The following is a 25,923-nucleotide window of genomic DNA, read 5'->3' on the forward strand; positions in this document are numbered from 1 at the left end:
GAACATTATGTTTGTGTGACTGATATTATATTCAGAATGATTGTAAGGTTTATTATTTTCTTTAGTGGAAATTAGTTTAAAAAATAAAAATAATTTTGTAGTATTTTTATAGGAACTACAGGCTGTAATGCCCATGTAATTTTCATACTACAGTAAAGTCTTCCATGGCTGGATTATAAATTGTAAGTCATCAGTGAGCAAATTTAAGAGAGAGAGAGAGAAACTCGCAAGATTCAGTGGGTGAATCAGACAAGTATGACTTCATACTTTTACAAATTAGGTCATTGGCTGAGTTGTTAGAAGTAAAGTGTAGTTGGAGGTTTGTGTGGATCTCCCTTATAAGGAGAGATCAACTGGGGAGAGACTATGTCAATATTCAGAGGAACATAACACAGTGAGAGACTTGGGGAGGCTACAAGGCCTTTCTGGACTCTGGTGTGTTGCTGCCATCTCAACCATACTGTACCTGTGTGTTGAGTTGGTGTTTATTTTCTTGTCCATCTCAAGTAGTGCTCAACATCAATAAGAATGTGTAAACTTTTTCATTGCTTGTTTATTTAATTTCCTTCCCTGCATGCAACTGATACAGTGATACATTGTGTGAATTAATGTAACTTAAAGATTGAAAAAGAATTCAAGGGAAAGATAAAATGTACTTTATTGAAGATGCACAAGTTTATAATACACAAGACTGAGTAAAACACTCACCTGGTAGCTGGTACAGTAGCTACTGAACACTTCAGTACTGTACTCATATATATATATATATATATATATATATATATATATATATATATATATATATATATATATATATATATATATATATATATATATATATATATATATATATATATATATATATATATATAACAGCTCCTCCCCAACTTACAACAGGGTTTGGGACCCAAATCCAGGCCGTAAGTCGAAAATGCTTAAATAATACATAGAAAATCTAAAATGGGTGTCTTTTTTTCTTCTCAGCACCACAAAACTCTCACTTTTAAGCTAGCCAGCCATTTTAAAGTGAATTACAAACGAAAATTTTGTCAGTACACAGCGCAATCACTGACGTTGGGACTCGAAAATACTTAATTTGACAAAATTTGGACACGACTGATGCAGGTCGTAAGTCAAGTAGTATTCTTGTGCAGTAAAGAAAATAATTGAATTTTTATACTGTACTTTATTAAAATGTGATAGAACAAAATGTGGTCTCCATTGTACGAGTATTGGTGAACTTGTGAAGTCAGTCATTAAAAGAATGTTTGCCAAGATCCAAAGAAAATGGTACATTACTTCGTGGTTACTACTGCAAAATTAAATTTTCCTTAATAAATTAAGCATCTTAAATCCAATTAAAATTATATTTCCTAGCCATAAATTATTTAGCAGCATTGCCAGAACTCAATGAACCACCGAGCACAACTGAGTACAGTATTATTTTTTTACAAAATTATTATATATCACTTCATATTGGGAAAAAAGCAGGTGACAATAAAAAAAATAATTTAAATTTAATTAGGATTACAGCATGCAGAGTTAACAGTACAGTACTGTACTGTATTTAAAAAAAACTCGGGTTGTTGACATTTGTCACTTTAGCACTGAATTATTTCATAAATAATTAAAAATAAAACAAAAATAAGCCAACTGAAGATGAATAATAATAATAAATTTAACGAATAATTATGCATAATCAAGGATTCTAATGCTATATTAGAATTGGCTTAATTAAATTAGTTTGTCGTTGTCTTTCACGGAGGGTGGACGTTACTCTATTTACCTGCTGCCGTAACGTGATTTTATGATTTTAAGTCAGTTTGAATTCGCCTTTCTTATTGTATTGTGATCTTTACACAACAAGGAATAATATTTGGTGATTTAAAGAAAACAAGTAGGAAAAGGACACACGAAGTAGGAACTCTTGAGTGAAGTTTAAGGTATGGGAGTTCATTCTCCTGTTTTGTCTGACTACACGTCAGTACCTGCCTGCTTGCACGACTACTACACTGTCACCACTCCTACAGGAAGATATATCATCATTGGAAGAAGCACAACATAGGGAGACCCTAATGTTTCCTGCAATTAGTCATTAGATTACCCCAGTAGGCTGAGGACCCACGCAATAACAGGTCCACCGAAGTTATTACGTCAAGGAGGAAATTCAGGAATCGCCCAAATATTGATGTGCAGTGACTTTCAGCGTTTATTGTTTTTTTTAATTGTTTTTGAATGCAAATATAAAATAAAATGCAATAATGCTGTTTGGGTGTAATGTTTACATAATGATGGGCCTCGGCACCACAGTGAGTCAACTTTACAATCGCAAGAGGTCATAGTTTCATGCTCACTAAATTATCATACATAATTATTTTAGTGTAATGAAATGCCTGTGTTTGATGAGGATGATAGCCCTATGGGACAGTCTACCAGCATAGCACCAGACAACACTACCTGTATCAAGAACAGTAAGTAACGCAATGCAACGAAGTTTATTTCCTATTGGATACAGCCAATTTCGTCACCGACCCGGTTCGTCACCAAAACTCCAGTTCGTTACCGATATCAAGTCCGTTTCGTCACCACTAACAGTCACTGGTATTAGAGACAAATTGTTATTATTTTACACGAATAGAGATTACACATTTATACAGACGACTCGAGAAGTGTATTATTATTATTATTACTATACATGAATATTAATTATTTAATAAAGAACACGATTAAAACACTGGTGAATATATAAATGAAGATTTATTGTGTTATTACTATACATGAGTATTAATTGTTTAATAAAGAAAACGATTCAACATTGGTAAACAAAATACAGAACAAATGAAGGTGATTTGGCACCAGCGCATTAAGCACCGAGCAGTGAAACGATTGCAGGCGTATTAACAATGTTTTTATTTGTTATTTTCGTCTTTAATAAATTTTCTTAGTGTTTTTTATTATTTTCTATCCCAAGCAACAGCTGTTTTCGTTTATATATTACTTCTGTCCTCTTCACCTCACCACTGTTTATTAGTAAGCCGGTCCGACTAATTACCAAATGTAGCCGGAATGAAGTCAAATAATGGTCCTAGATGAATAAATCGGACTGCCAATCACTTCTCGACTAGTATTTGGTGTCACAAAGTAAAAAAAATTGGAAAATTTACTTTAATCTGAGTTAATAGATCGCGTGCATGTACCGAGGGAGCGAGTAATTACCCAAATGTGGCCGCAATGAAGTCAAATGATGGTCCTACAAGAATAAATCGGACTGCCAATCACTTCTCGATTATTATTTGGTGTCATAAAATCACAAAAAATTGGTAAACTTAATTAAATCTGAGTTGTGTTAGGTTAGGTTAGGCACATGCACTCGATCTATTAACTCAGATTAAATTAAGTTTACCGATTTTTTGTGACTTCGTGACACCAAATACTAGTCGAGGTTAGGTTAGGTTAGGATAGGTTCATGCACTCGATCTATTAACTCAGATTAAATTCAGTTTACCAATTTTTTGTTTCAGATATATATTTGTCAAGGTGGCTAATAAGATTTGCATTGTCATCCCATCGCTGTGATACTCTTAGAGTTATGTAAACAGTTTTTCTGGATCTCGGGAAAATATGGAACTCCAGCTTATTTTACCTGATGATTAAACATTTCAGTGCTAACCTAACCCCTCCAGGTAGTGTTAGGGTGTTTAATCATCAGGAGAAATAAGCTGGGGTTCCAATTTATTTTCACAAGATCCATAAGTTAGAATTTATTGTTGCATTACACAGTCCCAATTCCTCTTGAATGTTGTTATAAAGCCAGATCCTTGTTATTAACTATTACTCTTTTTCGTACAGTAACTTTGAGTGTTGGTTCCTTCATGAGTGCCTGTTTGTTTCCTTCTACAGGTGTGTTTACAGTCAAGATTGGTATGATGATAACCCACGCTGAACATCCACTTTCTCAAGATGTTAGGTTGAGTTTTGGCAAATTTGAAGGAGATGAGTTGTTGGGTCACATTCCCAAGCCAAGAGAAGAATGAAAAGCTTCGTCAAATGGGGATAATGATGCTGGATAACCAAAATTACGGATCCATACTCAGTGCTGTAAATCAAACTAAACTTATGTGACTTGGGGCAAAGAGAACAAAGTAAAGATATAGTGTAATGTAAAAGAAAATTGCCACTGATGTCACCGCCTACCAGTGATAACAGTGTAGTACAACGGAAAGGGAACTCCTGTCAGCAATATTCAGGTCAGTAGTATTCAGTTTAACTCAGCAACTTTATATATATTCATAATCACCTTTTAAAATAGTTACCCGGTACTGATTTTCATATAACGTGTAAAGACTAAAGCTAAACGGCATTGTGCTTTGATTGTTTTTAATCCACAATAGATAAAGACAATGTATAAACTGTACCGTAATGTACAGTATTGCATGTGTTATGGGTATTCAGTAACATGAGTATGCTTTACGTTTTGTTTCATTGTATATTTTTAATGACTTACTGATTTATTATTTTGCATTTTATGAACTGTGATATGTCAACTTAACACCTTGAACAGATTCCTAAGTACGTATTATTAATCTAGAAACAAAATATCTATACGGTGCAGCAACTCAGTATGGCACTCGTTAAGCACTGGCAGTACAACATGACTGATGATCCTTGTATTGTGAGGGTATTATTAATAATTATCATCTAGGCATAGCTCCCACCAGGAAATTGGTAATTCTTCTGGCGTTCACATGGCCCAGTCCACTGATGCTATCCTATAATGAATCATGCAGATATATGTGTGGTGACCTCTTGAGGACTGAAGTTTTTTGTGACAAATGATAGAGTGCAAATTATTTATGAATAAAGTTTATGACGTACAGTACTGTATCATTTGCTTAGTGTCACAAGGGAAAGGCCGTATCAGTGCAGGTTGCTATTAAAACTTTGGATGTGTTCAGGATCTGATGTTTACAGAGGTGAGAAACCAGGCTCTAGTAGCCAAGTAACCAGTGTGCTCAGAACTTTATACCTACTCATCCACTTAGCCTGTCACCCATCCACTCGGCCAGTCACCCATCCACTTAGCCAGCCACTCATCCTTTCATCCACTTGGCAAGTCACCCACCGCTCATTCACTAGCCAGTCACCTACCTACTCGCTTCCCTACCTAGCTTGTATGTGAGAGTTGTCATAGTGCGTGTGTGATGTGTGTGTGTGGGGTCACTGGGTGGTGGGAAGAGGTGGGTGGCGGCGGTGTTAAATTAGTTTTTGCTGTAGTTCATAATTTTTAGCGCCACGCACCAAAACACTTTGCTTAGTACCCCCCTCCCCATACACACATACTCTCACGCCAAATGTATTAAACTAGATAAAATCCCGGCGTATAAATCAATCGACGAAATGTCTTCTAAATGATCGTATCGTATATTATCCTGTCCTATCCTCTTCGCCACATATGATAGAGTGGCTGAAATTCTAACCCTCTCCAGTTTCTAAAAGCCAATTAGAGATCTCTGTACAGTTGATATTCAGCAAAAATCCAGTACGTTAATTCAACCGGTAAACGTAAAAAAAGCATTCAGACCAGTACAGTATATAAGTCATCATTATCAAGAACATGTGGAAACAAAGGAAACAGTACTTAGGTACGTACTGTACTCACACAAGTGTAGTACACATCCAAGAATTATAGTCCTTGGTACACACCTGTGTAACTCGTGGGAGACTATCCAGTAGGTAACTCCCCTTGACTACCAACCCGACGCGTGTATGTATGTGTGAGAAACAGGTGTACATGAATGATCAATACGTACACGTCACGCCATTCTTAAATCTTCACTATGGGTTGGGACGTGATTGATCACTCTTTTAAATATCTTGTATATATAGATCTAATTTAGGGAGATTATTGTAACGTTAAGGAGATTGCCATTACTGCTGGTGTGTGTATTGTGGTGGTGGTGGAAGGCAGGCAAGCGGTGATTTTGCTGACGTGCTGCCCTGCGCATTCTCGCTTGTCCTGCGGTGTTTGATGAAGACACGCACACTTCCTTCCTCTTCGCTGCCCCTTTTTATATTCATTCTCTCTAAAATATTTATTCCAATGTTTTAGTTGTTTGTAATTATCAGAGGTTGAGAAAAACTCAGTAATCCCTCACCTTTGCAAAATTGTTTTATTTCATTCTGGTTTATCGATTTTCAATAAAAATAGAGCTGAAAATTCCAGAATCAGTGAAGGATAATTTGTTGTAGAGACAGTAGTTAAATTGTTTAAATCTTCAGTGAAGTTCAGATGTTTGTAACTTACCGTCGGTTACCTTGTGGGGTATTGACCTCCCATTTTCTACGCGTAATGCCAAGGTCACGCGATGATAGTGTGCCACATGTCGCATGTTTGTGTTGTGTTCCCGCGCAAACCTTCCCACCAGTCCTCCCGGCGCCAACTTTACTACCTCCATGTTCACTCATGGAAACCTTATTATTATTTTTTCGTAGGATTGGGTGATATATTACGCGCTCAGTAATGGTTGATTGCTACCCTTACTCCTTTAAGTTGAGTAGTAAGGTTAGGTTAGTGTGAGTTAATCTAAGCTAAATGAGAAAGGAAAATATGTCTAAGCCAGTGGTTCTCAACCTTTTTCACTCCATTCCCCCCTGAGGAATTTTCAACATCCTCGTGGCCTCCTTCATTTTCCCCCCCATTCGGTCCTATCACCACTTGCAAAGGGATGACACACGAACACGTACTGAACAAGTCAGTTCAGCAGCTCGGTCCAGCGCCTGTCACAGACGGACTGGACCTGTGATATCTAAAATAATCCGTAAAAAAAAATGAAAAAAATAGCACCAGAGTATGTAAAAATTAAAATTGTATTGTCGTTATGATTAAACAAAATGACAAAAAAATAATGAAAATTCTCTTCTGCCAAGTCAAAATAAGTAATAAAAGTTTTGTTTAATTCAGATTCCCAACATTATTTGGGAACGTACAATTTATAACAGCTCGCCGTGGCTCCCCCCCCCCCTCGGTTGAGAACCACTGGTCTAAGCAATTAGAGCGCTTAACGTTAGATATTGTTATATCTTAAATTCACTAGAAAATAATCATCCACATTCTTCATAAAACTCTTATATGAACTCATTTCGCTTATTTTTTCCACACATTTTATATGGGGAAGTCCTTACAAATGTAAATGTATCTGACAAACCACGTTTTATTACTTTGAACTACAGTATTGGTGTGTATGTTAAGTTTCAGTGATGTGTAGTGGCGGCTAAGTCCAGATGTGCCAGTTATCGATAAATTTTTTATCCAGACTTTAGTTTGTTGCCAGAGCCCTCACTGGGGTAGTCTCGGTGGCGAATTGTAGCTTGTCAAGTTAACATGTCATAATAAAGAGTGATAACGGAGTGATTTTTTTTATAGCAATGGTGAAATTCTTGCCGAGTGATGAATGGTGCGTAGTATTGTTGTGGTTATTGTTAAAAGGTTCTATCTTATCACTGATTTGTGAGCTGTTAGGTTGCGTTCTTATCTGGATAAGAGTATCATGGTTCACATCTATCTCGCACAACATAGATTAAAGATATAGTAAAACAGGTATATTATCGAAACGTGTTGGTCACGGTAATATATCCTCGCCGTCATTTATCTGACTAATTTAAGGAAGGCGCTGAGATGGCGTCAACAGTGCATTGAGACTCACAATTAAGCGACTTTACGGTATTAACCTTATTTTATGGTCTTTACCCCTTAAGGGAGAGAACAGAGAACTTTAACTTCAGAACCTTCGAGAAACTGGGGCCAGTAATGGTGTTGCGGTTGTGTAACTTCCTATAGTACCCTGTGTACACAAACCTTTTAGTGACGTAAATAATCTTTCGGGTATCTGTAGGTTAACCTCCTCACTCGGTTACTTATAGTGTAATCACACACACACACACAATGATGGGCATGATGTCGAGGTCATGAAATCGTGGTAAACATCAGACCTTTTCGAGCGCCATATATAATAGTCTCTGCTGTTGATGTCTTGTTTCTTGTAATAAATATATAGATAGGATCATGTGCAAATTAACCCTCGCTAATTCCCAACTTATTACACCCGATGATAAAGTACCCTAATGCTACGTGTTCAGGAGAAATGAGAGAAGTAGGAAAACACGGCATATATGTAGCCTTACTCATCATTTAGAGTGTTTTAGACGGACAGATTTTACTCAGTGTTGTGGACCAGCATCCACGGGCGTCGGGCGGCCTCATCATGCACCCAGGCAAAACGCTCGTGACATGCACCTGAAAATCAGTTCTTGTTTACTTTCACATATTCAGTAATACAAAACAATCTTAATTATTACATGTACACAGCCCTGAAGTTTTCGTCCAGTAACCTAATCAGAAATAGAATTTGTTATTACTATTTATTATACATTTTAAAAAATTTCTTCATTCGTTTGGAAGATTGAATATTTTCAGTTGATACGGTATAATGGTTACTCCAATTATTGCCAACACTGTAACAGGTGACCTTATGTTGTAAAAAAATATCCCCGGTATTCATAACCTATTACTGTCTCCTTGTAGGTGATAAAATAGGAGTTTATCTTAACGGGGTTCTCATGCAGAATGATGCAGTCCCTTTATAAGTTTGTATACTTTCTAAATAATGGCGCAACACGCGGCGTACTGCGTATATCAGAGGTGAAAATCGATTACTTGTCTAAGAGCAACATTATGACAGCTGGGTGACCGACTGACATTTGTAATACTTTACGAGATAGCTTTTATGGAGGAATCTTTGCAATTGAACCTCATTGCGATTTTTTTTCATTTCCTCTGGTAATCTGACACAGTACATTAAAAAGTGCTGTCGTTGGTGTTTAAGATTTTCCTAGTGTGTGATGTGAAGCACGTATTGCATTCCTCAATGTCTTAGTCACGGTCATTTAGCACCAGTGTTCCTGATATTAAAATGAAGCCATTTATTATAGGAAAATCAAGCTGTGTATAATGCTTATAATGTCATTGTATTAAAGGAATATCCGTTACAGAATTTTGGGGAAGTAATTTTTTTTTAATCCAGTCGGAGTAAAAATAGACTTGAAGTTCCTGCTGCAGCATATGTGCATCATGACTTTATTGTATATTTGCTTTGTTTTTGTTTCTATGGATAAATCAAAATGAATGAATTTAATATCGCGAATTTTGTGCAATATAGTAGAGAAAAGGGTAGTAGTAATGAGGAGTGTTGGCGTAGACGCGTGTCTGAGTGAGGTGGTGCACGGGATGACGCACGCAGCTAACGAACTCTCAGCTGCGACTCTGCCACTGAGACTTAGGTAAAAAAGGGATTATATATAGCTTCCAGGATGTTTTGTATCTTAAGAACTCTGTTTGTATCATGAAACTGAACTATTTAATCTATTCAATTTCTAATGAGGATGTTTTGTGTTGTTTTATAAGCAATAAAAGTAATGATAGTTGATAAAAGCTAATGTTTGGCAGGTTATTGCAAAGTTGTGCTGCCATCTGACGGCAACTTGAGGAAGCCACATCCGGGGTCTGTCAGTGTTATGGCGGCCGTGACGGAGGGCAAATATGACGCAGCCAGTAACCACGATGAACTTGATATTACGAATGGAAAATGTGTAAGAAATGACTTGAAAGTAGAGGAAGAGAGCGATACCACACAAGTCGAGGGCCATAGTGTTGTGGGCAGAGATAAAGGGAGTTTTAGGAATTTCCCAGGATTCGTGGATATGTCGTCGCCTGGTTCATCAGCTTCGCTTGTAAAAATGGATTCGAAGTATTCGCCAGGTAGGAACTTGACTTAAAACACGTCACCCTTCTCCTCCGCTCATCACTACATACCACACTCCACCACCTTCATGCTCAGGGGGTTGTAATAACTTTAAATATTGCCAGGTCGTACCTTTGGTGCACCTGCTCCAAGCTTGTGTCACGAGAGGTGTTGTGCAGCAGCGCATAAACTTGCCGTAACTTAGTGCGTTTTATGGGGTAGTGTGGGAGGATGGGGCCCTGGTGGGGGTGTGTTCCAGGCTCCCCATACCAAACACACAAATAATAGGTCAGAGTCAGTCAGATCTAACATGCCTGGATGTGAGTGTGTATGTGTGGTAGTCAAGCTACTGTCAAACCTTAATATCCAGATCAGTTTTAGCAGACAGATTACCCTTCAGTGCTGTTGTTATCGTGTGCTTAAGAATACAGTATGACATTGTTGGTATCCAGAAAGTGACTACATGCGTGTGTGTATGTTCTGTATCACTTGTTATATTGACTTTAGGAACAAATCATTATGGTTGTTTGTATTTGTCTGGCTTGTACAGTTTTTTTCTCTAAATTGCCCACATTGAAGTACATAATGTATTTAGGTAGAGTTAAATATCTCCTTATAAGTTGATTTAAAACCAGGAAATCTTTGATCAAATATTCCTTTCCCTTAGAAATCCCATTTGAAGGTGTGATTTGCTGTTATCACTTTGTATATACAGTACTCGTGTGAGCATGAACTAGGACAATGTAATGCACCTTTTGCTCTTCAGTGATTGAAACCAAAACATCTCTGTGCTCTGACTATAGCAGGAATGGACCACTGAAATGGATATTATTAACTGAGTGGAGTACAGTATGTTGTTTTATGTAATGTTCCACAAATACTTTATCATGAGAAAGCATAGGGAATCTAGCACTGTTAGGAGGTCCATTTGATTTTGGCTATGAAAATGCTAACACATTAAATTATTTCAATCCTTTTGATTAGATTGACACAGTCAGAAGACATTAATTTTGACATTTTATATATTCATTACAGTTCATTCAGGTATTAATTCATATCAAATCCTTGATATTGTTACATAATTAAAAGTGCAGTACTGTACATTACCTATACCCGGTAGATACAACTTTTGAAGAGGATGTAACTTATTGCTATTAATCATATGAAGTATCCCTGATGTTAAAGGAATATTCTGTCATTTTGTGCCCAGCAAAAATCCTTCCTTACTCTGCAGGATATGCTATAGTAGTTTGGATGTTAAAGATAATGTGCAGTATACAGTAATTAAAAATTAATTAGCACATTTAGCTGAAACACACTGAAATATAACTTTTAAAATAATATGAATTCCATGTAAACCAATTCTTTTTCATATCTAAAATACTGTAGTAACAACAATTTGAAAATAGCTAATCAGTAGATAGCTTCTGTAATTGTTAGGTGAATGTAATTATATTACAGTACAGTACTGTCAAGATAATGTTTAAGTTTTTAGGACATGTGATGTATTTACATCCTAAATTGTTCCCAAAATATTCATTATACTGTACTGTACTGTATGTAGTCTTATAGCACTAGAATAAAGTGCATCCTCTTAGATAAACTGTATGATAACAAGTTCCTTTGTGCAATCAACAATACAGTTACTTTGTAATTGATTCGGCATTTGTATCCCAACTGTCATAGAGGAACCATTGATTAACTTAGGTTGTAAATTTTGAGGTATTATATCAACATGGTTTGGTTAGTTTTCATTTACGTTAACCCTACAAATGCTCTAATCATCCAGTTTTTATTTTCTTTAAATATATTTTACACTGTCAGGTTAGCTTTCCCAATGGTTATAATTGAAAACTTGCTAGTAGGAATCTCTTACTTGATGAATACTGTACTGTACTTGCAATAGAATGTGACTGAACATATATATACAGTATCTGAAATTTCATAACAAAAACATGACAAACAAAATATTATTCCATGTCTTTTGGTGCAGAGATAAGCATGTACAGCACTGTATCCTGTTGATAATAGTACTGTACACCATGGTGATAATATATGGCTCTCCTGCATTATAAACACATTACCACGACATAGCTACATTTTATTAAGAACAAATCATATCTCTTTAAATCCGCATGTGTCTTATGTTTTGGAAATCTTGATAAAAATCCAGTACTGTACATTGATATGACTGAAAACTTTAGATGGTAAAGCTCAGAAATGTTTGTTTGTTTTACTTATTAATCTTGGCTTAGGTTTTGTTTTAATTATGTTGGATTTTCCTTGTTTTAGTATTTCACATAGATCATATATATACTAGTGTGCATGTTTGCCTAATGCTTGGTAATTGAATGACAGGGGGACCAATAGACCAGCACAGTAAATTTGGCGGATAAATTGTTAATCATCCTAAAATTGTAGGTCGTATTTGGTGTTAAAAGCCTCACAGAGAGATAGCTGCTGTGCAAAAGTGCTGGCAGTTGTCATTACACTACAGTATCTTGGCAAAATGCTCCACTTGCCAACTTATATTGAACCATCTGAATACTGTACGTCTCTCTTGACTTTGAATTTGAAAGAATGATAGACCATTACTTTCTCATTCACCAATCTTATATCCTGCTACCAGTACCTTCCTTCCCCCAAAAAATTTTGATCCACCCAGGCAATATGTCTTAATTGTTCTTTGCTTCATCTTCTTAACTGTTTTTCTTCATAAGAACAAGTGTACACTCCAGATTATATTCCTGGGTAACTGTTATTAGTTTTGTAAAGTTGTCACGTAGGTTTCCAATTGGATAGGAAAGTATATAAACTAGTATGCAGTTTTACAGGTCGGCATGAATATAGACAATGTAGGTATTGTATACAGTGCACATGGGTATTATACAGTTTTTCTGTGTGCTGGACAACTTGTTTTCTTCTCTAAATAGGAAATCAATAATATATTACAACTTAAATTATGATAAAAAAAGACAGGGTCTGGTACTGTGCTGAATAAATATTAGTGAGTAAATACTAATTTTGTAAGCAATTAGAAAAGCTAATGCCTAATTTGTATATAAGAGCTGTCACTGAAGTATTAAGTGTATAGGAATATTGCAACCTGTGATGATGATGATGATGATGATAAAGATTGGTGGGTAAATGTGTTGTGGAAAGATAGGGTGTAACATGTACTGTGTAGGGTATTGGTATCATGTTAAAGATAGTACAGTTCTTCCTGTCTTCTCTTTTACAGAACCTCCTTTATGTAGTGCTGAATCAGGCCCCCTGGACACCAGTGACCATCACCACCACCACCACCACCACCACCACAGGGATCACCACCACCATCATCACCACAAGAAAAAGAAGCACAAGGAGAGAGAGAGAGACAGGGCACACCATAAGAAACACCGAAACAGAGTAAGTTTGTCATTTTTAACTCATTCTCTTTATCCCATGGAAAATGAAGAGCTGCCATCACTGTCCTGTAACAGACCAATTGCTGATGTAGAGGATAAAGTAAATAAAATTGAATAATAATGGTAGAATTGGGGTCTGTGGCCAACTACGTGGCAGTTGAACATATTGTACTGTTAATGAAGAGTTTTGCCAGATAATGCATTTTCTATAACAGTGCTGTAAATGGGGAGTTGCTGGTTGATAGAATGCCAGATAAGAGAGGGTCTACCTGTAGTTGAGCTCTAGAAACATCATATACTGTACTGCATTAACAGCTATACGGAATAATTTCCAGGGGTAAAATTGCTTTAGAAGATCAGTTTCAAAATCCTAACCTTAGCTGTGTGAGGTTGAATGAATTGCAAGTACCGCTGGGGAAATAGGTAATACATTTACTTAGTAGCAGGGTAGTCGTCTGTCCTAAAACATGATGTCATACCCATTATCCTGCTCCTAAAATTGTGTGGTTTATGTGTTCATCGGCATACTCTTCAACTATTATTGCATTTCAACTATTATTGCATAGTCTCACTTTCTTCTGTTCATCATTTTGAAAATCTTAAGTTGTATATTCAGGTATCATAAGGTGTGCCATTATTGGGAATTTTCAGCTTTTTCAGACGGTCTCTGAAAACTTTCTTAAGTTTTCATCCCACGTATCAGTTTTTTACACTTATTAGAACTCTCTAGGTTGTAGCGGCAAACTTGTAGATTAGCCAGACTGGTAGGGTATCAGCCAAGTGAGGAATCTTGATCGTTGTGTGGGTTGTGCAGAATTGTAGGTAATTGCCCTCAGTACCATACATTCCTTCATATTTATTTCAGCTTTGAGATCAGTGTTTGATAAGAAAGCTTTTGTCTATTTTAAGCCTTTTATAGAATCTTCTCCAGGCAATTTTTTAGTGGTACAAATTCACATAACCATCTGTACTTTGTTACTTACTTTCTTTCATATGTCTTTATGTGTAGAGTAAAAAATAATTGATCTCTTAACTTTCCAGGATAAGGACCGTAGTGGGGAACCTCGCATTAAATGGAGAAGTGAGAATGGTAGCAGTGGCAGTGGTACACCCGAGCGTGATGTGTCTGAGGTGGGGGGAACATCATTGTTAACTCCAGTCTGTGTCCTCACATTTATTGACTTCTTCCTCTCTTGCTGTTGAAATTGTCTTGAAGTATTGCCACAGCTTCCTCTTGTACCAGTCACTATGTACCATGTGTTGTTTCTTTCCACATGTCCATGATTGTATCTTCCTTTTATAACATTAGGTGTTAATAAGTTTATTACAAGTGTGTGACTGGCTTAATTTTAAAATCAATTCAGAATCAGTTACACTTACTGTATATGTTGTAAAGCAATGTACACAATATGATAATTCCCAGATATTCTTATAAGTAAAATGGCAGTCTGATATATTTAGGATAATTTTTTTTTGGCATTTTCAATTGTTTGTTGGTGTTTTTCATTGTAAGACAAACAGCAAAGAAGATTGGTTAATTCTCTCATTTTCCACCTTTAGGAGAGGAGCTACACGCCACCTGTTCACCCTGATCTAAGAGTAGCATCAAGAAGAGGTCGGGGATCTTCTGAAGATGGTGATTCTTCAAGATCCCTGTCTCTTACTCCCCCAAGACGTCTCACTTCGCCACACACACATAATAACATTCACGACAGAAATAATCAGCAGAGCCATCCGGATTCCTCAAGAGTACCTTTGTTGCCTCATAGATTGGGGAATACTTCACCCACAGCATCACCATCAAGCCCTCCCATTCCACCTACCTCATCAGTCAATCCACTCACAAGACCACCAGGAACTCCTCCAATGTCCAGATCAAGTTGTATTCCTCCAAGATCCCCGGGTTCTCCCTCCCCACACAAGTCCCCAGGAACTCCTACTATGACATATCCTTCCATACCCTTTTCATACTCTATGCTTTCTGAAAACACTTCTTCAACAAGACTATGTCCTTCTTCACCCTCACCCTATTCTCAGAGACCCCATGAAGCTTCTTTCACACCTGGTACTCCTACTCAGTCCATATCACCAGAGTCTGCATGGTCTCTAAGATCACCAGGAACTCCCCCACCCCCTCCAAGATCACCAGGAACTCCCCCACCCCCTCCAAGATCACCAGAAACTCCCCCACCCCTCTAAGATCACCAGGAACTCCCCCACCCCTCTAAGATCACCAGAAACTCCCCCACCCCTGTAAGATCACCAGGAACTCCCCCACCCCCTGTAGATCACCAGGAACTCCCCACCCCTCCAAGATCACCAGGAACTCCCCACCCCTCTAAGATCACCAGGAACTCCCCCACCCCTTTAAGATCACCAGAACTCCCCACACCCTCCAAAGATCACCAGGAACTCCCCACACCTCCAAGATCACCAGGAACTCCCCACCTCTAAGATCACCAGAACTCCCCACCCCTAAGATCACCAGGAACTCCCCCACCCCTGTAAGATCACCAGGAACTCCCCCACCCCCTCTAAGATCACCAGAAATACCTCCTCCTCCACCAAGGTCCCCCGAGACTCCTCCTCTTCCTCCAGGTTCCCCTGAAAGTCCACCACCTCCTCCAGTAACAAAAGAGATCCCTCATAGACTAGAAGGAACTATTTCAAATTCATACAGTTGTGAGGGAAGAGGTTTGGGAACTTTAGAAGATCCTCCTCCTCCACCTCCCTTATCACCAGGTACTCCTCCACCACTTCCCCTGTCTTCAGAAACACCACCACCACCCCCCATGTCCCCTGGAACCCCACCACCTCTTGATATGTCTCCTCGCAGCCCATGTACTCGAAATTTATTAAATCATTCTCCACCATCATTTAAAAATCTCCTTCCTGTGTTGTCACCGAGAGCATTTTCACCATCATCCCATGTTGAATCTCATGAAAACTGTGCCAATCCTGTCTTAAATTCAGAGTCATGCCTTAAGGATAATTTGCTTCAGGAGGACAATCCAGAAAGAGATACACCATCACCATTGCCTGATTGCCCTTTTGAATGTCCTAAGTCACCTTCACCACAGTTTGGCTCCCCATCATCTTCACGCTCTCCCTCCCCATCACCAATGCCAGCGACAAGACCAAGAAGTCCGCTCCAATCTATGGCTTCCTTGTCACAGTCCTTGAGAGTAGTTGCCCCCCCAAGTCCATCTCCTGTTCCACTGAAAGCAGAAATACTATCACCTAGGGTGCCTATACCTGACATTCTCTCCCCAACTAACTCGATTAAAAATGATATAATGTCCCCACCCCACCAGAGCCCACGCCAAGGAATTCTTTCCCCAGCTCATCCGACTAGAGCGAAGTTAGTTTCACCAATTTCTTCTGTATGTCCAAAATCTCCTAAAGTTAGAAGTCCACCAAGAACTCGTCCAAGAAGCCCTATGGATTTACCAGTTCCAAGATGGAAGCCAGATCCAATAATCAGACAGAAAAGATCATCCGAGTCAAGAACATCCGTCTCTTCTATCTCATCTGTATCGTCCGCTACAGAAGTTATTGTTCCTGTAACTCCCAGGCCTGTTACAATTCCTCCTACAGCAGAGAAGCTACGGAGATTCAGTGAGGAGGAAGGTCTCGACTTGAGAGAAAGATCTGCAAGTGGAGAAGGACACGACACCGCGGAGAGTGGCTTTGATGAGGGAAGTGATTTATCTCCTGATCACAAGCTGGAAGTCATTGTCAAGGGAGAACCTCTTGATGTAGACTCTAGGTCTCAGGATATAATAGAAGGGGAGGGAGTAAAGAAGGAGGATGCTACAAATATGAAAACAGAAATTGTGCCAAAGCTGGATTTCAAAAGTGAAGTATTGGATGAACTTTGTAAGTTTGCTGAGGAGGGGGATACCACTATTTACACAGGACCACAGGGGAAGACAATCAAAGTAGAAGATGAGCAGGAAGTCAAAGTTGTCAAGGACGATGAACAAATACCTCCCCTCAACAAAGGAGAGTCATACATTAAAACTACCACCCTAAGAAAACCTCCAACTTCGTCCAAGAAAACTGATTCACCAAAGAGTTTAGATCGATCAACAACACCAAAGAAAGAGGAAATTGAATCCCCTGTTAATTTTACTAGTCTAGCAAGTGTTAAGGAGGATTCTAATAGTATGCCAAAGAGGACTTTAGGCTTTATGAATGAAAAGGAAACTAAAATTGAAGACAAAGTGTTGACACCAGTAGACTCCTTAAAACTTCCGGTGAATGGGACCAAAGTGTCAGATTTGTTGGGTAAAAATAAGGTGCCTGAAGTTTCTCATCCTAGAAATAATTTAGACAAATCTGTAGAAATGACAAATGCTAATGACAAAGTGGAAAACAACTTCGAACAAGATTCAGAAAAGACAAAGAGCTCCTTTGAGGCTGCACACAGACATAAGTCAACTTCAGGAACATCATCTAGTAGTAAGAAATATGACTGTGCAAAGTGTCACAAACGTAGTAAAATTAAACGTTATAATATTGGTGTACAGTGCCGACGAGACAAGACGGACGCCAAGTCGTCGCCAAACTCGTTGTCTGGAGCAGCGTCCTGTGTAACCCAACCTTGTTTTGCCAAAGTGGACTATGGAAGTAAACACGTATCTTTACCCAGACCTCCAAGTCATGGTAAACCTGGCTTAGAGAAGTACAAATATGGCCAATATATGCACGTTGAAACGTATCCAAATGGTGATGCCACGGTGGTGCATATGTATCAGGAGGAGATTGATGCTCTTACCAAGGAAGAACAGGACGAATTAGCGGCTGAATATTTGGAGGTGAGAAAGATTATTTTAGTTCTGTTTTTATTACACTTAGACACATAGTAACTTTAGTATTGTACTGTACTTATCTTTGCACCAGGATTTGTACTCCCTCCCCACTTATATTATTACTGATATAATTAGTAGTATACAAGTGTCATGTTTGTGTTAAAATGTATGATAAACTTAGGTCCAGTATATCTATATTCTCCACATACTATACTGTATTACACAGTATTATGAATCATATTTTTATAACCTCTATATGTATCTGCTTTATCTTTGGTCCCTTTAATTATCAGTATTGCCAACATTCTCTGCTGCCACACTGGGATAAGCTCATTGTGGTTCCTCACTTGGAGAGCTGCTACATGTTGAAAGTTGTAACAAGGGAAAAGGTTATGCTGACATTAACTACAGTATTGGGAATGATAGTTGACTAAGAGGAGAATGTTTTCATGTTTATTGTGACCAGTAGCAGAATATCTGGGTTGAAGCAAGTAATGGGTGAATGAATTTATGGTTGTTTGAGATATGTACTGTACAACGGTTCACCCTTTATCATGTGAACTCTTGCATTAAGTTACCATTTATATTATTGATATATACATTGGTTCCAGATTTTATATTCTTGCTTCTGATTTATCACATTGTAGTTGAAGTTATTTCATTAGATTATTTGTATCTTGTTTGCTGATCACTCTTTAGCCCGTATTTTGACTTAGAGACAGATGGTAATAGTCCGTAAGGGAGTGAGTGAGTTAAAGGAGAATTTGTATAGGTTTTCCCATGATTCCAGCCACTCTGCATTGCTGTTTGAAAGTGTGCAAAAACGATTCCAATTGTATCATGGATGTGTAAAAGATTTTGAATCATTTTATATCAATTTTATTTCTATTTGTCCAGCATGTGATGATTATGTTATTCTGTTATCTCAGGTTGTGTTTTCTGAAGATGATAATGGCTTTGCCCATCACGTGTGTGGTATTGTTCATAATGCTGCCAAGTACATGCCTGACTTACTGGACTACATGGCTGAGAAACACGCTCACCTCTTTGTCAAGGCCGGAGTTATAGGACACATTGGCAGAAACTCTGACCTGGAAACATACACAATGGAAAAATACAGAGATGAGGTATGGTGTTACCTGTATTAGCTCTCAAGGTCTCCAGGGGAGAAATAACTTAATGTCTGAGAGTGGATTTATGACTGGATGTAACAGTATAGTCCATACATGATATAAGATGCTTTGAATTAATTGCTACTATACATAAATTTATTTACTTACTTTATATATATATATATACAGTATATATATATATATATATAATATATATATATATATATATATATATATATATATATATATATATATATATATATATATATATATATATATATATATATATATATATATATATATATATATCTTGATAAAATCACACGGGAAAGTGGAAACAACGGAGTACCTTAGCTTTCGTCTTTATTCAAGACATCTTCAGAGGCCTCTGAAGATGTCTTGAATAAAGACGAAAGCTAAGGTACTCCGTTGTTTCCATTTTCCCGTGTGATTTTATCAAGATTTATCTTATCCACGTTTTCATTGTGGATTTACATGAAATATATATATATATATATTATTATATATTTTTTTTAAGTAATTTGTTGTGAATATATATTGCAGGTGTACAAAACATATTGTAATGGAACCTTCCGCACGGGTCCCCTCCACCAAGTAAGTGTTGTTGGCACTGTACATGAAGAAGTGGGTGGCTACTTTCCTCATTTCCTTAGTATGATGGAAGAAAACCCATTCCTGCGGAGGGTGAGTTTTAACTTTTTTGGTTCTGTTTTTCTTTATCGCACATTCCCTTCCTGTGTAGAAGGTTGTCCCGTGCTCTCTCTCCTCCCAACACCGTGCAGTAGTCCTTGATATGTAAAGTAATGGCAGGGTTATAATGGGATTCAACACGGGATATGGATTATGATAGATTAGTTTCACCTACTGTACAGGCATACAGTATATTTCAGTAAAATAGTATTTTGGTTTGTCTGTAGAAAGATGAATAAAGCAATTTGGCTGATGGGCAAATTTGAAAAAAATAAATTTGTGAATAAATTTATTAGATGTTGCAGAGTAAGTTATTGACATGTCAAGGTTTTTTATTTTGAATTGGCTGTCAGCCAAGATGATGGAGTCATACATTTGGGCTCTGGTGTCATGTAGTATCAAAGGACTAGCTAGATATACTTGTGCCACTGTAGTCTCTTCAGGAATGGTGTAGTACGGTTTGTGTTACTGTAATAGTGTAGCAATGATTGTACAATACTTGGTTGCATATTGAAGTGAAACCGTAAGGAGTATTACAAAACAAAATGCCTGCTTTATTTAACAGGTTTGCTGGTACTGTATTGTCAAAGCATTGTTGTGGTTGGTTATCCATTTATGCTGAACTACAACATATCTGCCAGTAATTTCAGAACAAAGTTAATGAATACCCATATTTTGAAAGTACAGTGATAACTTTGGCCAACTTGTCAAATATATAAATAAATGTAATCAAAGTTGCCAGTTTCTGTTATTTCCTGTAGTACCACTTAAATGAATCCTCCTGTGGTACAGTACATGAGGTGTATACTTTACCAGGCTGGTAATGGCGTTCCAGAGAAACATAACTGGCTGTATGGCCGGATTGCATCTAGCCCCTTGATGGTGGCATCATCAGTGGACGTTTCATGTTCCTTGTGTTTCATTTTTGCATTTATGTTGACAGATTAGGGAATCCTTAGCTGCTGTTTAACAGTCAATTGGTATTATGCATGTAGGTATTGAAAAATATTCTTTATTTAGTATTATTTTTATTACAGATTTTATTATATCCTTAATTTGTAGGCAATGCCCTGGGGTCCAATGTCAATAGTAAACATGACATCACCCCAACAAAGCAATGATGGACCCATCTTGTGGATACGACCCGGAGAACAGCTCATCCCAACGGCCGAGCTGGGTAAATCTCCAGCTAAAAGAAAGAGGTAAATAGTGTTTTGTTGCTGTTATGAGTATCGTAGATTGGCTTTTGTTCCTGATTTTTGTTGCTCGAGTATTGGGAGAAAGCGAAGTTTCAAATTGTTCTTGGAATGAAATACTTGTAGTACCGTAATATAATTTGTGATAAAAAAAAATAATCTGACGTTAATCTCAAAATATGTCAGTTTCATCCATCAACATTTGCTGTAGTTTGTATTATTATTTAATAATCTACAGGAGTTAGTTTAAGCCAATGATCAATACCTTTGGATGATGGAATGAAACAAGTCTCAAATGGCCAAATAACATGTGAATGAGGATGATATGTGGGGTTGAATCTTCACTCGGAGAATTTTAATTTTAAAGATACAGTACAGTACTTGGCAAGATCAAATATGTTAACCCTTAAATGGTGGTCATCATCTGTGGAAGGTTTATATTCCTTGTGTTTCATTTTTGTGTATATTGGGGGATAGGGACTCCTTAACTACCGATTAAGGGTTAATGTTACTTTGCAGTAGGTTTAATATAAAGGCTTTATTAAAGTTTATTAGGGTCATAGCATTTGAAAGCCAACGACAGTCTGTAGGCCGAGGTACTACAATTGGGTCACATGAATGTTATTTTAAGTTTCAACAGTTATAGTCACTAGATTGGTTTCTAGTTGGCAGATGTCTATATATTTGAAAGAACACAACTTCCAAGAATTAGAATGAACTGTACTGTACATTGCAGCACCACTTTGGATGTGAGAGATGGGTGACAGTTTACAAATACCATTAAATGTCCCTATTGATTTGCTTTTGTTATTATTACTATAAGTAGAACGGGAATAAATGAGCTGCAGCGCCTTCAGTACCTGCCGCGAGCCACTAATGCCCGAGAGATGATGTTTGAAGACCGTACAAAAGCGCATGCAGACCACGTAGGGGCTGGACTGGACAGGAAAACCACAGCAGCTGTTGGTGAGTTTGAGTATATTATCATTGTTATATTTTTTCTTTGTTTTAGCTGTTAAAATCCTCAGTATATATTATGCTGCTGCATCATGTTGGCCTTCTTCCATCTGTCTGTTTATCAGTTTACCACAGTTTTGGTTGTTTATGGAGACATTACTGTATGTCTTATAAACAAGCTAGTACAGTATTAACTAGGAGTTATTGCAAGTTGGTATCAGCAAATAAAAAAGTTTGTCTGATTGTGCTTAAAGGAATGATTTGAATAAGTCTTTGTGTGTGAATGCTTAAAACTGTATCTAAATATGTAGCTACTTGTTGTGTGGCTATTTCTGATTACCTTCTGATTTTGACTTTCAAGTGTCATTGTTATATATTTTTTGCAGGGGTGTTAAAAGCTGTCCATTGTGGCAACGAGTACTATCACAATCGTGTCGTGAAAGATGTTGTAGCTTTTGATGCCCACGACTTCCATGAGATTGTGGAAAAACTGCAACTAGACCTTCATGAGCCCCCCATATCCCAGGTGTGTGTTGTTTACATGTCTGTTTCATAGTTTGCCTCTTTGGAAAGACAGGAACCTTCCTCATCAGTCCAAAGTTAAATGTTTTGGGATGCTTCAGAGCAGAACCTTTTGCAGCTTGGAGATTTAAGCTACACTATTGTCTACATGTAAACACTTACAAACTGAAACTGTAAAAGCCTCAGGACTGATGACACCAAGGTTAGGACTACATGTCTTCATCCACCACTGATAATAGTACTTTACTAATAAGATGTGACTAGTTCACTCACAAAGAGGTGACACCACTGTCATGGGTGAAGGGTTGCACCTAAAATGTAATATGGAAGAACAGGTGCATATACTATACTCTAGTGTAACTTTATGGATTTGCGACCTAAGTATAAATTTCTCTCTTGAATGTGATGGTTGTAGTGGGAAAGTAAGTACTAATTGTAAGATAAAGTCCCTATCACTAATATTGGGAGTACTGTACCAGGATCCTGCCCCTGTACATATAATGAGCACCTGACTCATAAAAGTGATTCTTTTCAGTGTGTACAATGGATAGAAGATGCAAAACTGAATCAGCTGCGGCGAGATGGAATAAGGTTTGCCCGTATTCAACTGTGTGACAATGATATATATTTTCTACCCCGTAATATCATTCACCAGTTCCGGACTGTGACATCAGTTTGTAGTGTTGGTGAGTGGTGTTTGTCTTTTTTATAAGTGTTTGGGTGGAATATAACACTGAAAATGTGTTTTCACTGAAGATTCAAAGTCATTTGGAATAAAATATTTTGTGATGTGGTTTTTAACTATCAGTAGCAATTAATACATGGAATCCATGACATCGTTTATCCTTGATTGTAAAATATGTACAGTACAGTACAGACTTCCAGACAATTGTTAGCTATCAAAATACATAGCCTAACATATTGCTCAGTGGTTGTTGCAGAAGAATGCAATTATTTAAAATGAATATAAGTGGAACTTAATTAAATGTTAAGAGAAAAGGGCAATGGTAAGTATTGCTTTGGTATACTGTACAATACAGGCAAGAGACTACAGTGTTAGGCATCTTCAGTCCAGTTACCTGTACTCTCAGGATAAGTCTCTAGAATATGCAAGGTTCCTGTGCTAGATTTACACTTCATTATATATTTCCTAAAGGTTTTCTCTCTGTCATGTAAAACAAGAGAAAAAAAAAAATATATGGGCTTACTGTACTTCACTTACTGTGATAGGATACAATTATATTTTTGTATGATGAAGCTGAACTAAATTTTCTTTACTATTTTCAGCATGGCATGTTCAACTAAAACCATATTACCTTCCTAAGAATCCAGAGAAGGAAAAAGACAAGGACAAGGAAAAGTCTCCTAAAGAAGAGAACTCACCAGTACTCTCACCAATTAAAGTGGATCTCCCAGAGAAAAAGGAGAAATCGTCGTCGTCGTCGGTTTCCTCGACTCCGTCAAAACACCACAAAAGCCATAAACATGACAGAAAGGATAAACATGAAAAGGAGAGGCATGAGAAGCACAAACACAAACACAAAGCTAAGGACAGAGACAAACACAAAGAGAAGGATCACCACCGAGGAGAACGCAGGAGTGAGCACAAGAGCAAAAAGAGAGAGAAGGACGAAACGGAGCGGGTGAAGAAAAGACTTAGAATGGACTCGGGTTCGTCGGTGGATGAACCGGTGGCGGAAAGTAAGTGTGAGAAAGTTAGTGTTGGGGATGTAGAAGAACCAGAGGCTAAGAAAGCTAAGATAGAAGAAATTGAACCTAAAGATGAAATTAAATTTGAACCAAAGGAAGAATTGGGGGATGAAGGTAATGTTGAGCCCAAGTCAGTTCCTGAGGCTGCTGCTTCACCTCAGGAGAGTCAGGTGGACCTTGAAGAAAAAGTCTCTGATGTTACACAGGAGTGCCCGGAGAACAAGATCACGATCTTGGAGGTCAGTCCATTAAAGAAAGAAAATGGAAATCTTGAAAAATTGGCCAATGTTTCCAAGTTCAAAGCTGCGGGAGCCGTAAACAGACCAAAAACTCCGAACAAAGCTGCAAGTGGCCAACCCCCCTGTGATGTTCTCGAGTCAATAATGGCTGGAATGTTACAGCCGGGGATGCACAAATAATGCCTGGGGAAAAAATATATACTGTGTGTGTGTATATATATATATATATATATATATATATATATATATACTGTATATATATATATATATATATATATATATATATATATATATATATATATATATATATATATATATATATATATATATATATATATATATATATATATATATATATATATATATATATATATATATATATATATATATATATATTATATATTATATATATATTAATACAGAATTCTTCAAATGTGTAGAAAACACTTGTGAACTCAACTTTTCTGATAAAACTGTGAAAGATTATTACAGTATAAACACCGAGTTCCATTAATAAATGATATGCATTTAATGCCTTAGATACAACAGCAACAACTATTTTGTGTGACCTCTTGATGCTCTTGTTGGTATCATAATCAGTATGAGAAGAAACACTTCATTCTTACAAAGGATCCAATGCTTCTAAACACACCTGAGTGATGTTTAGTTAAAATTCCTGTGCCCTCAATAGATAGAGATGTATATTGCTGTAGATATTATGCCAACTTATTTATTCATAGATTTTACTATAGTAGGGAGTAGAATTCTGTAATAATTAAATACCAGAAAGCCTTGTAACTGATTATCTTGTGCCAGTTCTCTTTTAATGGTAGTGTGCTTGTGAGATCAAAAAGCATTGCATAGTTAGTGGCAGATCACCTGAGAGGACTATACAGTTACTGTATGCCTATTCTTGCTAACAATTATCATAGTCAAACCAGACATTATAAATTTATGTGATAGGGCACAAAAAATTTCTTGCCTGATTACTGTGCTTCTAGAGATTGTTACCAGCCGATGTGAAGAAGTCAAAGATAAGTGGGTGTATGTTGTGTGGTGAGAGTAAGGCCTCTGTTGGAGAGAGAGAAAGTGCAATATATAATTGTTCATGAATGTGATTTTTACATTGGTGTTTCAGATAGTTCCGTTTTTCTTCTTATTCTTTTAATCTCCGCCATCTAGGCGTTCACCAGCCAGTTGAGATGTGTTGACAAACAGCCTCTGTTGGCCATACTTGAGTTAATAATTACTCCATAATTAAGAAAAAACAAAATTACTGTATTATAAAATCTTGCCATCATTATTTTACCCAGACAGATCAGCATTAGTTGATTATATTTAGAGTTAAGAACAAAAAGAAATTTGATACAATCAAAATTGACGTTTGTGACCAATGATTTCAAAATTATTTAATGAAGGAGTTGGTCAACAAATAGAAGTAAAGCTCACTATGGTACC

The 25,923-nt window shown here is 37.3% G+C and overlaps 2 protein-coding genes across 3 annotated transcripts; both read left to right on the plus strand.

Moving 5' to 3' along the window:
- Positions 1-1,755: 1,755 nt before the first annotated feature.
- LOC121874347 (formin-like protein 16) lies at positions 1,756-15,403 on the plus strand. The gene is made up of 6 exons (XM_042378477.1): positions 1,756-2,471; positions 3,901-4,247; positions 9,503-9,814; positions 13,039-13,205; positions 14,246-14,335; positions 14,765-15,403. The coding sequence occupies exons 2-6, from the start codon at positions 4,181-4,183 to the stop codon at positions 15,401-15,403; spliced, it is 1,275 nt and encodes a 424-aa protein (XP_042234411.1). The 5' UTR covers positions 1,756-2,471; positions 3,901-4,180.
- A 282-nt stretch (positions 15,404-15,685) lies between these two features.
- Positions 15,686-24,692, plus strand: LOC121873254. 2 transcript variants are annotated; one of them, XM_042376675.1, is made up of 8 exons: positions 15,686-18,024; positions 18,948-19,145; positions 19,695-19,835; positions 20,904-21,043; positions 21,861-22,003; positions 22,381-22,520; positions 23,052-23,202; positions 23,804-24,692. In XM_042376675.1, the coding sequence occupies exons 1-8, from the start codon at positions 15,997-15,999 to the stop codon at positions 24,643-24,645; spliced, it is 3,783 nt and encodes a 1,260-aa protein (XP_042232609.1). In that variant the 5' UTR covers positions 15,686-15,996; the 3' UTR covers positions 24,646-24,692. The 2 variants fall into 2 exon arrangements, with proteins under 2 accessions (XP_042232609.1, XP_042232618.1); XM_042376684.1 differs by having other exon boundaries at positions 21,864-22,003.
- Positions 24,693-25,923: the final 1,231 nt, after the last annotated feature.

The sequence above is a fragment of the Homarus americanus genome, unplaced genomic scaffold, assembly GCF_018991925.1.
Source record: "Homarus americanus isolate GMGI-L3 unplaced genomic scaffold, GMGI_Hamer_2.0 scaffold55640, whole genome shotgun sequence".
Lineage (NCBI taxonomy): Eukaryota > Metazoa > Arthropoda > Malacostraca > Decapoda > Nephropidae > Homarus > Homarus americanus.